Source organism: Sinocyclocheilus anshuiensis, unplaced genomic scaffold (genome assembly GCF_001515605.1).
Source record: "Sinocyclocheilus anshuiensis isolate Anshui unplaced genomic scaffold, SAMN03320099.WGS_v1.1 scaffold412, whole genome shotgun sequence".
NCBI lineage: Eukaryota > Metazoa > Chordata > Actinopteri > Cypriniformes > Cyprinidae > Sinocyclocheilus > Sinocyclocheilus anshuiensis.
In genome coordinates this window covers 1,286,952-1,302,199 of record NW_015558661.1, presented here as the reverse complement: position 1 = coordinate 1,302,199, position 15,248 = coordinate 1,286,952, and the positions used below count along the sequence as shown (strand labels likewise).

At 38.5% G+C, this 15,248-nt stretch overlaps 1 protein-coding gene and 1 pseudogene across 1 annotated transcript; both read left to right on the top strand.

Moving 5' to 3' along the window:
• LOC107681065 (olfactory receptor 2H1-like) lies at nucleotides 1–1,632 on the top strand (annotated as a pseudogene).
• A 3,343-nt stretch (nucleotides 1,633–4,975) lies between these two features.
• Nucleotides 4,976–15,248, top strand: LOC107681064 (diablo homolog, mitochondrial-like). The gene is made up of 8 exons (XM_016477214.1): nucleotides 4,976–5,047; nucleotides 5,136–5,354; nucleotides 5,648–5,743; nucleotides 5,821–5,970; nucleotides 13,444–13,569; nucleotides 13,658–13,768; nucleotides 13,925–14,021; nucleotides 14,673–15,248. Exons 1-8 carry the CDS (start codon nucleotides 4,976–4,978, stop codon nucleotides 14,870–14,872), a joined length of 1,071 nt encoding a protein of 356 aa, XP_016332700.1. The 3' UTR covers nucleotides 14,873–15,248.

The following is a 15,248-nucleotide window of genomic DNA, read 5'->3' as shown; positions in this document are numbered from 1 at the left end:
ATGTCACTGGAGAGGTATGTGGCCATCTGTTTCCTCTCAGACATGCAGAAATCACCACTTCTGAAAGAACTAAAATGGCCATTGGTGTTGTTTGGATGATGGATTTGATTCAGCCCCTCTCTGATTGTCACAAAGCAAGGCCAGACACAACAGGTAAGTGCAAATCAGGATGGTTTATTGACTGGGTAAGGGGATGACTGGAATAGGTGAGTTAAAGGCAGGTGAGTGTCAACACAGTGAATGGTTCCAGGGTGCTTATCTGAGTTCTGATGGTGAGGATCGGATGCCGGTTACGTTGGAGATCGTGGAACGGTTTCCAAGGAGTCGTTGGAGGATCGCGGGAGGAACAGCAGGTAATTCGTTCTAGGAGAATTTGGCAGAGAGAGTCCAGAGCAGTTCGTAGGAGTGAACGGTAGACCGGACAGTGAGTGACTGTGCTGTGTGTGTATTTGTAGTGTGGCTTGATTGGTGACAGCAGGTGCGGGTGATCAGAACTCAGGTGACTGTGATCGGGTAATTATTCTGGATGGTGACTGAAGTGACTGTGATGAATCCCTGACACTGATATGATTACTTTCTATGCTATTGATTCTACCAGTGCAGTGATGAATTTGTTCTGCTCAAGAACTACTCTTTTCAGACTTCAGATCTATAAGAAACTTGAAATATCTATCACTTGTGTATTTTTTGTGTCTGTGTGTTTTGTTATTATCTTAACTTATGCCTCTGTAGCAGCTGTGGCTAAAACAGCCTCCAGTGATAAAAGCCAACAAGACTGTTCTGCTGCATTTGTTACAGCTGGTTCTTGGTCTCGTATCCCTTTTAACAATTTATGTTCGTGTTGACCTTAATACTTCGGTAAACTTAATGTATATATATTTTTTGTAGTCTTTATAATTTTCCCAAGATGTTTAAGTCCTCTTGTATATGGCCTGAGAGATCAGGCTTTTGGCTGGTCATTTAAATACTACTTCACATTGGGTTTCAAAAGGCAAAACAGATGTAATACAGAGATACATTTAGTAGCAGGAGGTTGTAAAATAGTTTACTATCTAATTGATGTTACGATGTTCTTTAAAGTGCTTTAGTTAATAATATTGTCTTTCATTTTATTGAGATAAAGAGATCATTTTCTAAAACTGCAAAATATGATCTTGTGTGATGAGATATTGGAGTTCAACCAGACTAAAATAATTGCATCTAACAAAGAGATTAAATCTCAGTTAAAATGTTTGTCAGAACACACCTCTGAATATAATCATAAATATGGGAAAGAGTTTTACAAGGGTTTTCATTTTCAAACTCTTAAGTGAAATACAATTGCAAAAAGTTTGTACATTTACCCCCAAAAGGTGCATATTAGTACCTTAAAGGTACATATTAGTATCTTAATGGTACTGTACATATTAGTACCTTTTGAAAGTGTACCGCTGCAGTGACCGCTTTTGTACTTTTTTCTGAGAGTGTATATTAATGCATTTACTGCCTGACTTATTGTTAGACTTCCTGTTATAATAGACAACAAAACAATGAAAGAAAATTAAGTGTTGCTATTGACCACTTGATTGCTGACATCAAACTTTTAAATATGCAGCAAACCTGCGCAATGTTGTTGTATATGATCTGGCCTAAATGTAAAACAGGCTTTTTTCTTATTATGTATATTACAGTGTAATATAGGCCTACATAAAGAAACAATTTTAAGTCATTTAACATTAAAATTGGTTTAACTGCATAACTGCATTAGATTTTTTTACAAGACTTTTCTGACCTAAAACTGTGTATCAAAACTGAGAGCAATTATGCTACATCAGCTGACAAAGTTGTGTGTATCTGTTGACTTAATACAGCTGGAACTCTGTGCTGCTTCTATTTTAGTTGGAGTTATCCAAGAAGCCATTTATTTTTATACTGACTATATGACTTCATTGAATGTGATGTATTTTTGCTTTGTAGTGTTTATGATTTTTCTAAGATGTTTAAGTCCTCTTATATATAGTCTGAGAGACCAGGCCTTCAGCTGTTTCTTTAAAGGGGTCATATGATGATTTACATATGACCCCTTTAAGTATTAATTCACATTTGGTTTCAAAAGGAAAAAGATGTTGAAAAAAATGTTGGTACCGACATCCACTGTAATTACAACAGTGATAAATTTACGATAGCAAATTCTACTTATTTAACTGTAGGGGGCTGCAAAGTTGCAGAAGTACACAAAACCACATACAGTGGCTTTAATGGGTTTGAGTCGCTATTCATGATGAATGTTCAAGTGATTTTGTCTGGTGCGAGCAACAAGTTTTTTTTTTTTGTTTTTTTTAAAGCAAGTCAATGTTTTCAAAAACATGAAAAAAAATTAATGTTTTTGGCAGGGAAATAAGGTATTGACAACAAATCAATTCCCTATGGACAAAATCATGTTCCTCCAAACATTTTATTTTCTCTTTCTCATTTCACTCAGATATATGTTACAATAGGGATGAAAAGTTGATTCCAATTTCCACTTCATGCCCTCTTTAGTCGTGCTCATGTGAGTTTTGCTTAAAAATGAAAAATACTTTACATAGATTATTGTATGTGAAGAATGAAGAATTACCAAAACAAATCACATTTCTCAACGTTTTAAAGCACTTTTCACTGTTAAAATAATAAATCACCAGTTACAGCAGAACTAACATGGCCATCGGTGTTGTTTGGACGATGGGTTTGATTCAGTGTTTGTCTGAGTTGATTATCTTCTTTTGCATTGATACCACAAACACAGTGATGCCTTTGTTCTGCTCAAGAACTACTCTTTTCAGACTGCAAATCTATAAGAATCTGGATTTAGCTTTTAATTTGTGTGTGTGTGTGTGTGTTTTGTGTTAGTGTATTTTGTTATAATCTTTATACGTCTCTATAGCATCTGTGGCTAAATCAGCCTCCTGTGATAAAACGTCAGCCAAAAAAGCCAATAGCATTGTTCTGCTACATCTAATACAACATCTAATAATGCTCTGTGCTGCATCCATTTTAATCGAAGTGATCCAAGATGCAATATATTTGTATATTGATTATTGGACTTTGTTACATATTATGTATTTTTGCTTTTTAGTGTTCATGATTTTACCAAGATGTCTAAGTTCCCTAATATATGGCCTGAGAGACCAGACCTTTAGCTCTTTATTTAAATACTACATCACATCACATCACATCACATCACAATAATCTTTGACTTTCATTACTGAGATAATAAAATTATTATTCTTTATAATTGAAAAAATATGAATTGACATGGAGTTTATCCAGATTTAAACAACTGAACTTTGTTTTTACTAGGTATATATTTCCAAAACCAGATAAATTTAACTAAGAAACACTGTGTAAGACATTAAAACAATTGTTGTTTAGAGAATATATCAAGAATTGAACTTATTTTAATGTTCAAATCTGTTCAGATGTTTTTACTGGGGAAAAAAGACAAAATACTGATTAAGAAAATACTTTTTCTTCAGAAACAGGCATTTTTGCTGTTTGCTTTAGTGTTTATGATTTTAGCAAGATATCTAAGTTCCCTTTCAGTCAGTTATGTTCGACGTCACGTCGACTGACATTAGGGGTCTCACTCGGGAGCCCCAATCACCTCTGAGCTTTAGAAGAAAAGGCCAATGAGAATTGGCGAGTGTAATTTGCATGCCAAGTCACTCCCCCGTACATGCGGGTATATAAGATGGCGGTGTGCATCCACTCATTCAGGTTTGTGCTTCGGAGCCGATTGCTTCGTAAGCACTGCCTTCTAAAAGAAGAAAAGGAGTCTTCACCATCTGACAAGCTGCAGGAGTTCTCGGCTGTGGAGAATCTTCAGCTTTCTCTTTGCATTCAGCAGAGAGATTGCCCTGATTGCGCACAGATAAGTGCCGCGGTCCTTCCCTGGGCAAACCAGCCTAAAAGAGCAATTTCCTACAGCAAGCATGGTCGTCGAGAGTGTCTTTCGAGATGTCTTTCTGACCGTGTGCTTCTGGGTGCAGTAGTTTCCTTACCTCTGACGATGGTCACGACAGCTGTCTCACCTGTCTGGGTCGTAAGCATGCTGAAACGGTGTTCGTGGATGGCTCATGCCCACATTGTGAGCGCATGTCCATGGCTACGTAAAGGTCGCAGCTCTCATTCATAATGAGGCTTCCCTCGGGCTCTACCCAGCCCAGTTTGTCGGGTCGTAAAGACTCTGTGGCTGCGTTGGTTAGGGACAAGGGTGACTTGAGGATCACGGTCAAGAATGTTCCGTCAGGCCAGCCCCCACGGAAGTCTGGCCCCTCTCAGTGTAGCCCCGTTGAGCTCCCGGCAAATGGCGCCGGTTCGTCCCACGGCGGACCCAGCGTCTCTTTGATGTCTATGGCTGCATCAGAGGAGGGACTATCGTTTTCAGAAGCCGAAGATTCTGCTGAGCAGCCCCCCGCCGCAGCGGCTGCTCAGTCGGAGTCCGAGGCTGAGTCGACGGCCATGCTCCTCCGGGCGGCCAAGAGCATCGGGCTGGAAGTGAGCTCTCCACCTTTTCCCGAGTGCTCAAGGCTCGACGATTGGTATCTGGGCTCCGGACGTGACTCCCAGCCACGCTCCGCCCCAGTGCCTTTCTTCCCGGAGGTTCATGAAAAGCTCACCAAAACGTGGAAAGCCCCGTACACCGCCCGGTCACGTTTGAGCTCTTCTCTCCTCACTACCCTCGATGGTGGGGCGGCCAGGGGGTATGTGGACATTCCCCAGGTGGAGCGCGCGGTTGCGGTGCACTTGTGAAACTTGTGCAGTTGCGGTGCACTTGCGGTGCACTTGTGAAACGCCTCCACCTGGAGGAACCATCCGCGCCTCCTGTCCAAAGATTGTAAGCTGTCATCAGCCCTGGCTGCCAAGGCTTACTGTGCTGCGGGCCAGGCCGCCTCCACCCTTACACCAAGCAAAGGCACTAAAAAAGCTGCACGAAGGTATTCCTGACTCAGGGTTGATGCAGGAACTGCGTACAGCGACCGACTTTGCTCTCCGAGCGACAAAGGTCATGGCGCGGTCCCTCGGTCAGGTGATGTCCACCGTGGTGGTTCAGGAGCGTCATCTTTGGCTGAACCTGGTGCAGATGCGTGACACCGACAAAGTTCGCTTTCACAAAGTTCCCCGTCTCCCAGGCCAGCCTCTTCGTCGACACTGTTGAGGACTTTGCCCAGCAGTTCTCTGCAGTCCAGAAGCAGACGGAGGCCATCAAGCACATCTTGCTCCGGCGTGATTCTTCGAACCCCAAGCCGCCGGGAGCAAGGTCTTCGTCTGCCTGTCCCCGAGGGCGCCCCTCTGTGGTCTCAACACCTGCTCCGCCCCAGGAAACACAGAAGGAGGTAACTCCTCAACAGGGGCGTCGAGCTGGCCGCAGGAAGGGGTGCAGCTCGCTTCTCAGGGCGCCGCTAAGTCTTCTCGGAAGACCGTGAAGCGTCCCTGAGACAGGCGACCCAGAGATGACAGGAACTGTTCTTCAGGGGACAATGACATCTGCGCCCCCACCCCCAGGAGAGGGCCAAGGGCTTTCTCCACCGCTGTACCCACCTTCTCAATAAAAGAGCAATTTCCTTCATCTCTGGGTCTATCACACCGGGTTCTAATTGTGAGCGACGCGCTGCTTCCTCACACTCAGACTCGGGGCACAATTTCTCCTCTCAACACCTTGGAGTTGCAGGATGCACTGCTTCCTCGCACTCCACTGACTTTTCTGCGAGACCGGGAGGATCTGGTAAGTGCTGCTCCCAGCAGCTGGTCTCTACTTCGGGACGCTATGCTTCCTGGGTTGAGCCACCTTTCTTCCCACAGCTGCCCCTCCACGGGTATGTCGGTAACCGCTCTGTTGATTCCGCTTGTACAGAGGCTGGGGGCATGGCTAGTGCTGCCCAGCCCGTCTCTCTGGCTTATCCGGATGGTCCGGCCCGGCTACGCGATTCAGTTCGCCAGGCGCCCTCCCAGGTTCAGGGCATCCTTTTTACATCTGTCCCAATGGACAAGGATGCCTCTGTCCTGCATGCAGAGATTGCGGTCCTCTTGGCGAAGGACACAATAGAGCCTGTCCCTCCAGCCAAGATGAATTCGGGTTTTTACAGTCCCTATTTCATCGTATCCAATAAGAGCGGTGGGTTATAGCCAATCCTGGATCTGCGAGTCTTGAACCGATCCCTGCACAGGCTTCCGTTCAAGATGCTGACACAGAAACGTATTCTTTCTTGCGTTCGTCACCAGGATTGGTTTGCAGCTATCGACCTGAAGGATGCGTACTTTCATGTCTCAATTCTGCCTCGACACATACCGTTTCTTGGGTTTGATAGAGCCTGTCCCTCCAGCCGAGATGAATTCGGGTTTTTACAGTCCCTATTCATCGTACCAAAGAAGAGCAGTGGGTTACGGCCAATCCTGGATCTGCGAGTCTTGAACCGATCCCTGTACAGGCTTCCGTTCAAGATGCTGACACAGAAGCGCATTCTTTCTTGCGTTCGTCACCAGGATTGGTTTGCAGCTATCGACCTGAAGGACGCGTACTTTCATGTCTCAATTCTGCCTCGACACAGACCGTTTCTTGGGTTTGCCTTTGAGGGTCGAGCATATCAGTACAAAGTCCTCCCCTTCGGGCTGTCCCTGTCTCCCCGCGTTTTTACGAAACTGGCGTAAGGTGCCCTGTCCCCGCTTTGGGAGAAGGGCATCCGGATCCTCAGCTGTCTCAACGACTGGCTCACTCGCGAGATCTGTTGTGCAAGCATAGGGATCTGGTGCGTCAGCACCTCAGCCATCTGGGGCTTCAGGTCAACTGGGAGAAGAGCAAGCTCTCCCCTGTGCAGAGCATCTCCTGGACAGGACCTCGACTGCAGTGGCACATCAATTGCCTCGAGTTGCTAGCAGTGCTGCTTGCTCTTCGACTGTTGCTGCAGGGCAAGCATGTACTTGTAGTACAACAGTCCAATAAACAATAAGTCTGATATAGGTGACTTACATTTTATATTCAGATTCGCCAATAGTTTAGTTTTACAATAGTTTTAAACGCACAGCGGTGTTACCTAATGAATCTGTGTCTTTGAACCGATCGGTCTAATGAATGGTTCAATAACTCCCAGTTGCTTTAAACCAATCAGCAGTTTTGAATGAGTCATTTGACTGTGAGATTTAATGACTCACTCCTTGAAACAGTGACATGCAGCCACCTACTGGTTTTAACTGGTTTTAGTTTCATATTTAAAAGTATAATTACATTTTTCCATTCAGTTTATTATTTTATTTTGTCTTTATTTTATGAGATTGCTATATAAGTATAAACTTGCTTTAGCAGAAGCCAAGTTCTAGATGTCACAGTTTAAGTATAAAATATTTCCTCTTGATGTAGCCTATCCATGTTCATATCATATTACTAAATTCCTATTCTATCCCTTATCTAATACCTGTTCATTTATTTTTATTTTTTGCCCTCAGCTGAGGGGCTAAATGTGGTGAAGGTTAAATGCGTTTTTTGTTTTCAGTGGTGATTCGGTAACTAGTGCTGTTGAAAGAACCATCATCATTAAAGCTCAATGGTAGACAGAATGTTTTTATAAGTAGTCTATTAGTGAAATATGAGCTAAAAAAAATTAAATATAACAAAGACAATGAAGTAATTGCAATCACATTGCATAGAGTATTTTTTTTTTCAGTCTTTTTTTCTAAAGGAGGAGGAGCCTCCAGCTATTTCTTTGAAACTGGCCTCCAAATAGCAAAGGCCGCCTCTGACTATACGCTATATTGTCTGACAGCTATTAGTGAAATGCACAACGCACATACATAAATCACCCACTGGGATTCAGTTTAACAGTATTTAAAATGTGATGCTCTGCCATCTGTGCCTTCAACAGCACCTGTGAGGGAAGCGCATGCTGAAGATTTGCAGGACTTTGGAGATTGCAGTATTACTCTATTCAGTGTTCTGTAACAGCATCTTGATCTGATGTCTTATGCTACTGAAGATGTCTAATTTGAATGAATCTAAAACTAACCTCACTCAGACTCTGTTGGTTCTGGATCGAGATGCACCAATGAAGGCGTTTTTGTTTGTGACCCCATGTGTTATTTTCCTCTATGTCAATGGGGTCATGCTCTTCACTTTGAGGAAAAAGACTGTATTTCAGGAGGCATCCCGCTATATTCTGTTTGGTCACATGCTTTGGGTCGATACATTCAAAACCAGTATGACTTTCTTTCTTTTGCAGAACACTGAGAAAATATTTTGAAGAATGTTGGTAACCAAAGAGTTTCAACTTGCAATGTAACCAAAACTGGTTAAGCAACATTGATATCTTTATTTATGTTCCACAGAAGAAAGAAAGTCATACAGGTTTAGAGCGACATGAGGATGAGTAAAAGATGGCAGAATAGTCAGTTTTGTGGACTATCCCGTTAAGACCCTTGGGTTCAAGGCTGTTGGTTTAACATCTCATTTGACCAGTAGTGCCTTTTTACATTGTCATCAGCACTATACTGTGGCATTAAGCACAGGATGAAAACCCCTGGCCTTACTAATGCCACTTCCTGCAGCAACCTAAGCTTCCCCTCCATGGACTGACCAGGCTAAATCCTGTTTAGCTTTCCAAATGCTACTGGTTAATAGCTGCTGGCTGTTACTGACACTCTCCTTAAACCCCAATATGCCAGTGCATGTAACATAACTTCATAAAATGTCCAATATTACATTTTTTATCGGTTTGTGCATTTCTGACAAAGCACTTGTCAAGACACTTTATTTAGCTGAAAGAGCATTTCATTTTAACGTTAAATTCCAATAACGTTAAATTAATCAAATACAAAAAGAATTACAGAAAGATTAATTTACTGAAATCCAATTCCAAATCACAAAATAGACATGAATATAGTCAACATTTGAAGTGGATCAAAACCTTTCATCAAAGTTGTCCTAAAACCAAAACAATACCCGTTCTTGTCTTAGGACAACTATGCTGAATTTTTTTGATCCACTTCTAATGTTGACTACTGTATTTATATTAGATATTCACAGACTTGCCATGGTCCATAAATGTTATTTTTTAAATGAAATAGATTTAGACAATTCATATATTGATAAATGATATAATCTATTACTATACTGGAAATACTCTATAAACTGTGTACCCCTGGCCTTACTAATGCCACTTCCTGCAGCAACCTAAGCTTCCCCTCCATGGACTGACCAGGCTAAATCCTGTTTAGCTTTCCAAATGCTACTGGTTAATAGCTGCTGGCTGTTACTGACACTCTCCTTAAACCCCAATATGCCAGTGCATGTAACATAACTTCATAAAATGTCCAATATTACATTTTTTATCGGTTTGTGCATTTCTGACAAAGCACTTGTCAAGACACTTTATTTAGCTGAAAGAGCATTTCATTTTAACGTTAAATTCCAATAACGTTAAATTAATCAAATACAAAAAGAATTACAGAAAGATTAATTTACTGAAATCCAATTCCAAATCACAAAATAGACATGAATATAGTCAACATTTGAAGTGGATCAAAACCTTTCATCAAAGTTGTCCTAAAACCAAAACAATACCCGTTCTTGTCTTAGGACAACTATGCTGAATTTTTTTGATCCACTTCTAATGTTGACTACTGTATTTATATTAGATATTCACAGACTTGCCATGGTCAATAAATGTTATTTTTTAAATGAAATAGATTTAGACAATTCATATATTGATAAATGATATAATCTATTATTATACTGGAAATACTCTATAAACTGTGTATCTTTAATGTTTATTGTTATTTCAATAAATGTTTAATGTTAAACATATCTTTATATGAAATGTATGTAAAACTGCACTTACATAATTTATATGGATTTTAATTCTACATAATTAAATAAAAAATGTATTCATAATTCTGTTTGTGCTATCAACCTTACATTTGTAGCTTATTTTTTCGTATATCATGACTTAACAATACATGAACATTTATTAGAATATATTATTTGTAAAAACAAACAAACAATGCAGAGCTTTGAAGAATATTGCATAATTGCCAAGTAAGCTTTGAACAGACTTTTAAGTTCAGCGACATGAGGATGAGTAAAAGATGGCAGAATAGTCAGTTTTGTGGACTATCCCGTTAAGACCCTTGGGTTCAAGGCTGTTGGTTTAACATCTCATTTGACCAGTAGTGCCTTTTTACATTGTCATCAGCACTATACTGTGGCATTAAGCACAGGATGAAAACCCCTGGCCTTACTAATGCCACTTCCTGCAGCAACCTAAGCTTCCCCTCCATGGACTGACCAGGCTAAATCCTGTTTAGCTTTCCAAATGCTACTGGTTAATAGCTGCTGGCTGTTACTGACACTCTCCTTAAACCCCAATATGCCAGTGCATGTAACATAACTTCATAAAATGTCCAATATTACATTTTTTATCGGTTTGTGCATTTCTGACAAAGCACTTGTCAAGACACTTTATTTAGCTGAAAGAGCATTTCATTTTAACGTTAAATTCCAATAACGTTAAATTAATCAAATACAAAAAGAATTACAGAAAGATTAATTTACTGAAATCCAATTCCAAATCACAAAATAGACATGAATATAGTCAACATTTGAAGTGGATCAAAACCTTTCATCAAAGTTGTCCTAAAACCAAAACAATACCCATTCTTGTCTTAGGACAACTATGCTGAATTTTTTTGATCCACTTCTAATGTTGACTACTGTATTTATATTAGATATTCACAGACTTGCCATGGTCAATAAATGTTATTTTTTAAATGAAATAGATTTAGACAATTCATATATTGATAAATGATATAATCTATTATTATACTGGAAATACTCTATAAACTGTGTATCTTTAATGTTTATTGTTATTTCAATAAATGTTTAATGTTAAACATATCTTTATATGAAATGTATGTAAAACTGCACTTACATAATTTATATGGATTTTAATTCTACATAATTAAATAAAAAATGTATTCATAATTCTGTTTGTGCTATCAACCTTACATTTGTAGCTTATTTTTTCGTATATCATGACTTAACAATACATGAACATTTATTAGAATATATTATTTGTAAAAACAAACAAACAATGCAGAGCTTTGAAGAGTATTGCATAATTGCCAAGTAAGCTTTGAACAGACTTTTAAGCTTTGAACAGACTTTTAAGTTCCCTTTTTGAAAATGTCAATAATACTGACAAAATGTTTTGATAGCATCTATGATTACAAAAAAACATCATTTCATTTTTAAAATCATTATATCATTTAAATCAAATCATTATATCATCATTATATTTCCCTTCTGTGATTTTTTAGAAAAGGAAGTGCGTCTTTTGTGACTTAAAAGGCTGTTTTAGCCACAGCTGCTATAGAGGCATAAGTAAAGATAATAACAAAACACACAGACACGAAAAATATACATGTACATGAAAGCTATATCAAATTTCTTATAGATCTCAGAGTATCAAGACAAACACCCCCACTGGAACTCCCCTTCGCCTCAAAGTTAATTAATTATTATGTTCACTTTTTGTGCTGAAAAATATGTTTGTTTTTACACGATTGTTTGGGAATAGGCATTTCCATAAAGACTGACAAAGATGAGATTATACTAATAGTCCTCAGAGCCTAAATCCTTCACAAACACATTTTTAATAAAGGGTTAATCTTACAAGACTCGCTTCACTTCTTTTCATGATGAATAGAAATGACATCTGGATGTGACTCACTTATATTCACTTGAGCTGAATATGGCTGCAGCTGTGGACATCCAACAGAGTTGTAATTCAGAGCAAGTGAGTCATCAACAGATTCACAAGAAAAAGGCATTTACTTCTTCTAAAAGACTGTATTGTTTGTAAATCAATTTGATAACTCCTGGAACTCAATACACGCATCCATGTCTTCCTTTAGGGTTGTTATCGTTAAAAAAATTATTAATTACTTAAATAAATATAAATAAAAAATATAAAAAAATGTTAAACTCATTTTAATGTCAGCCATTTGCCAAGACACATTTAAATAAATAAATACAAGGGGTGGGGGTGAGGGATACAGAAAAGTTGCTGAAACTAACTAAAATTAATTATTAACAATAACTAGTATCTAATAATAGGCCTAATAGATAGGCCTACTAAAATAAGAATCTATCTTTGGTTTATTTTTTAGGCCTAAATCATAAAACTGCATGTAGAAACTACTTGATTCAGAAAGAGAAAATAGAGAAATAATATAGGCCTATTGTCATGTTGCAATGTAATTCAGGTCATATATGAGAGGGGTGCTAAGGTTAAACCAAAAACACATTGCAGTTCCTGTAAAACTGGATCCAAGCTTTGGATTAATTGCCATAGCACTGCTGAAAGAATAAGTGTACTTGCAGACCTGGTTGTGGCAGTTATGGCAGTAGGCCTTTTGACTGCAGAGAAAATAAAACTGCATATATGAACAAAAAGAGGCTTACAGATCATTAACAAAATTCAGTGCTGTGTAACACTAAAAATGCTGGGTTGTTTTAACATTTTTAATTGTTTTTTAATGTAATTTTTTTTGGTGTAAAAATTTTAACCAACAGCTGGGTTAGTCCATATTTGACCCAAAGTTGGGTTGAAACAACCCAACATTTTAATTGGATCTTGTAATGGTGGTGTAGATAAAAAAAAACAAAAAGTTTAGGCTACCATTATAGGTTCTTTTGACAAAACCTTTAATAACCACAGACTAAATTAAAATTTGTATAAAAATGAGTAGGCCTCTTAAGGTTATCTTTTTGGGTTACGAGTCCGACTCTCTAACCATTAGGCCACGACTTCCCTGGTAATAAAATAGCATATCGAGGGGGGGGGGTATATCACCCCGGGATCACCCCAAAAAATAAAAAAATTATCAAAAAAATAATAATTGAGAAAGCTGTTACAACATGTGTGTGCAAAGTCAGTAAATTGTAGTCCATTGCGATAACATTAACTAGCATTTTTGGATTAAAGGAAATTCTCTCTGGGTAAAAATGACCAGAACACAACATGAGGGTTAACATGGAGATTCAGCCTGCATATTATTTGTGCAGATTTTGTGTGCAACGATGGGAGCATTAATGGGAGATAGTGTGTGCAAATATCAGAGAAAATGTAAAGCATTTCAATAAAACAGCATGAAACATCTACATTATACAACTTTAGTCAAGTACATCCGTGTAGGACCTCAATTTATTAATAGTGGCCTACCAAAGCTTGGCTCATGTATATTAATCAAATAGCTTGATTGAACGGCCTATGATGATGACCTAGTAATGTCAACATGAGTTAATTAATATTTGTGAGTTCAGTCTGCTACATAGTGATGTTACAATCCAGCATGTAAAACTTCTTTAGTGTTAATTTCCACTAAATTGTTATCTGACAAACCTCTTAACCACTCTTTCCTCTTTGTCTTGTTTAGAAACCAGAAAATTTGACCCACGAAGATCTGGTGCGGAGAGCATCATCTCTTGTCACAGACAGTGCTAATACTTACCTCTCACAAACTACTCTAGCACTGCTTGATTCCTTCTCGGGTTATATTAAGGTAATCAAAACTATAATAGTTGTTTTCATTTTCATGATTAAAAAAAAAAAATTGCAAAAACAACATCAAGCATACTTGTCTTCTCTAGGCTATAAACAGTATTGTGACGATACACAAGCGCTATGTGGCTTCCATGAGCAAACTCACTTCTGCAGAGGAGGATGCAATCTGGCAGGTCATTCTTAGGCAGCGTCAGGAGGTAATGACTTGAAAAATACAGTGAGTTATTGTTCACAAGCTTTCAGATTAGAAGTATCATTTGCTGTATTTAGTGGTAGTTGTGTTTTTGTGACACTGTGGTTATATACCTTCTTTTTAATTAAATTGATTGCAAAGTTGTTTTTAATTGAATTAGGTAATTGACAGGAGAAATGATTGCAAACGATTTGAATCCTGCTGGATGACTGCCATCAATCTCTCAAAGCTGGCAGCCGAGGCGGCTTTCAATGCAGGTAGCTTTCATTTTTTTTGGAACAGGCATTTAAGGCTTTAACCCTTTAAAAGGTTAACCCTTTTTTTATGAACGTCGAAGATTTTTGGTTTATATATATAGGAATAAAAAAAAATCAGTGTTATTATTATATTATTTTATTTTATAAATGCTATTTATAAGTACGTTTTTTTTTAAATAAGTCTCATATTTATTTGATTAAAATATTATAATCTATAAAATATAATATTATAATAATTACAAATAATTTATCTTTTTAAATGTATGTTGGAGTGTGATGTATGATGGGAAGGCTACATTTTCAGCAGACATTACTCCAGTCATTCACCAGACATTACTCCAGAATCTAATATACTGATTTATTTATTTATTTTATTGTCACCAGAGGGCATGTCAACAAAAAGTTTTCTTGTCAGTTATTATAGAGCCATAATGCACATGAATTTGCATCATATTACTTTGAAATAAGTATGATTTAGGCCCTGTCCCAAATCGCACCCTAAACCCTTGCAGTCTTCCTCTGAGTCCGCACTTTCGTGACATAGTGTAGAGATCTGTTGAAATTTGGCACCTGCTCCCACTTGGTGGTCATTTGTTTAATTGCACTTTTAGCCATATGTAGAAATAGCTTAACCATGCTTGTCCTCTCCAGGGGCTGACCAAGCTTCTGTGACAGCACAGAACAGTCTACAGTTCACACAGTCCCAGGTGGAACATGTTCGACAGCAGATGCTGGAAGCTGAGAGACAGCTCAAAGACTCAAAAGCTGAGGACAGTGAGAGGCTTCAAAATGCTCTCAGCACTGCAATGGAGGATGAAGACGTCCCAGATGCATATCTACGAGAGGACTAGTCACATCAAGACAGCTTTAAAGTATCTTAAGCACTCTGATACAACAACCTGTACTACTACTGAAGCACAGAATTATATTTCTGTTTGATTAATAGGACAAATGCTGTGAGAATTTATGTAAATTAAGCATAAGTATTAAATACAAAACTATGAGGGCAGGAAAAAAGGATAAATACTTTCTAGATCAAGGGCTTCACATTTGTTTGTAATTGATAAATGCGATTACAATTGAATTAAATAGATTTAAATTTAAACCAGTTTTGCATTATTTTAAAAACAGCTGTTTCATTAATCAAAATCTCCTTTTTTACTGTGTTGACAATGTGTTTGAGTTATGATTACAGACAGATGCTACCTTTGTGATTAAATAAACAGT

Coding starts and splice junctions, on each gene's coding strand:
- LOC107681064 (XM_016477214.1), top strand. CDS start 4,976: ATGCAGGAACTGCGTACAGCGACCGACTTTGCTCTCCGAGCGACAAAG. Junction 5,048..5,135: donor TGGCGCGGTCCCTCGGTCAG/GTGATGTCCACC, acceptor GCTTTCACAAAG/TTCCCCGTCTCCCAGGCCAG. Junction 5,744..5,820: donor TGCGAGACCGGGAGGATCTG/GTAAGTGCTGCT, acceptor TTCTTCCCACAG/CTGCCCCTCCACGGGTATGT.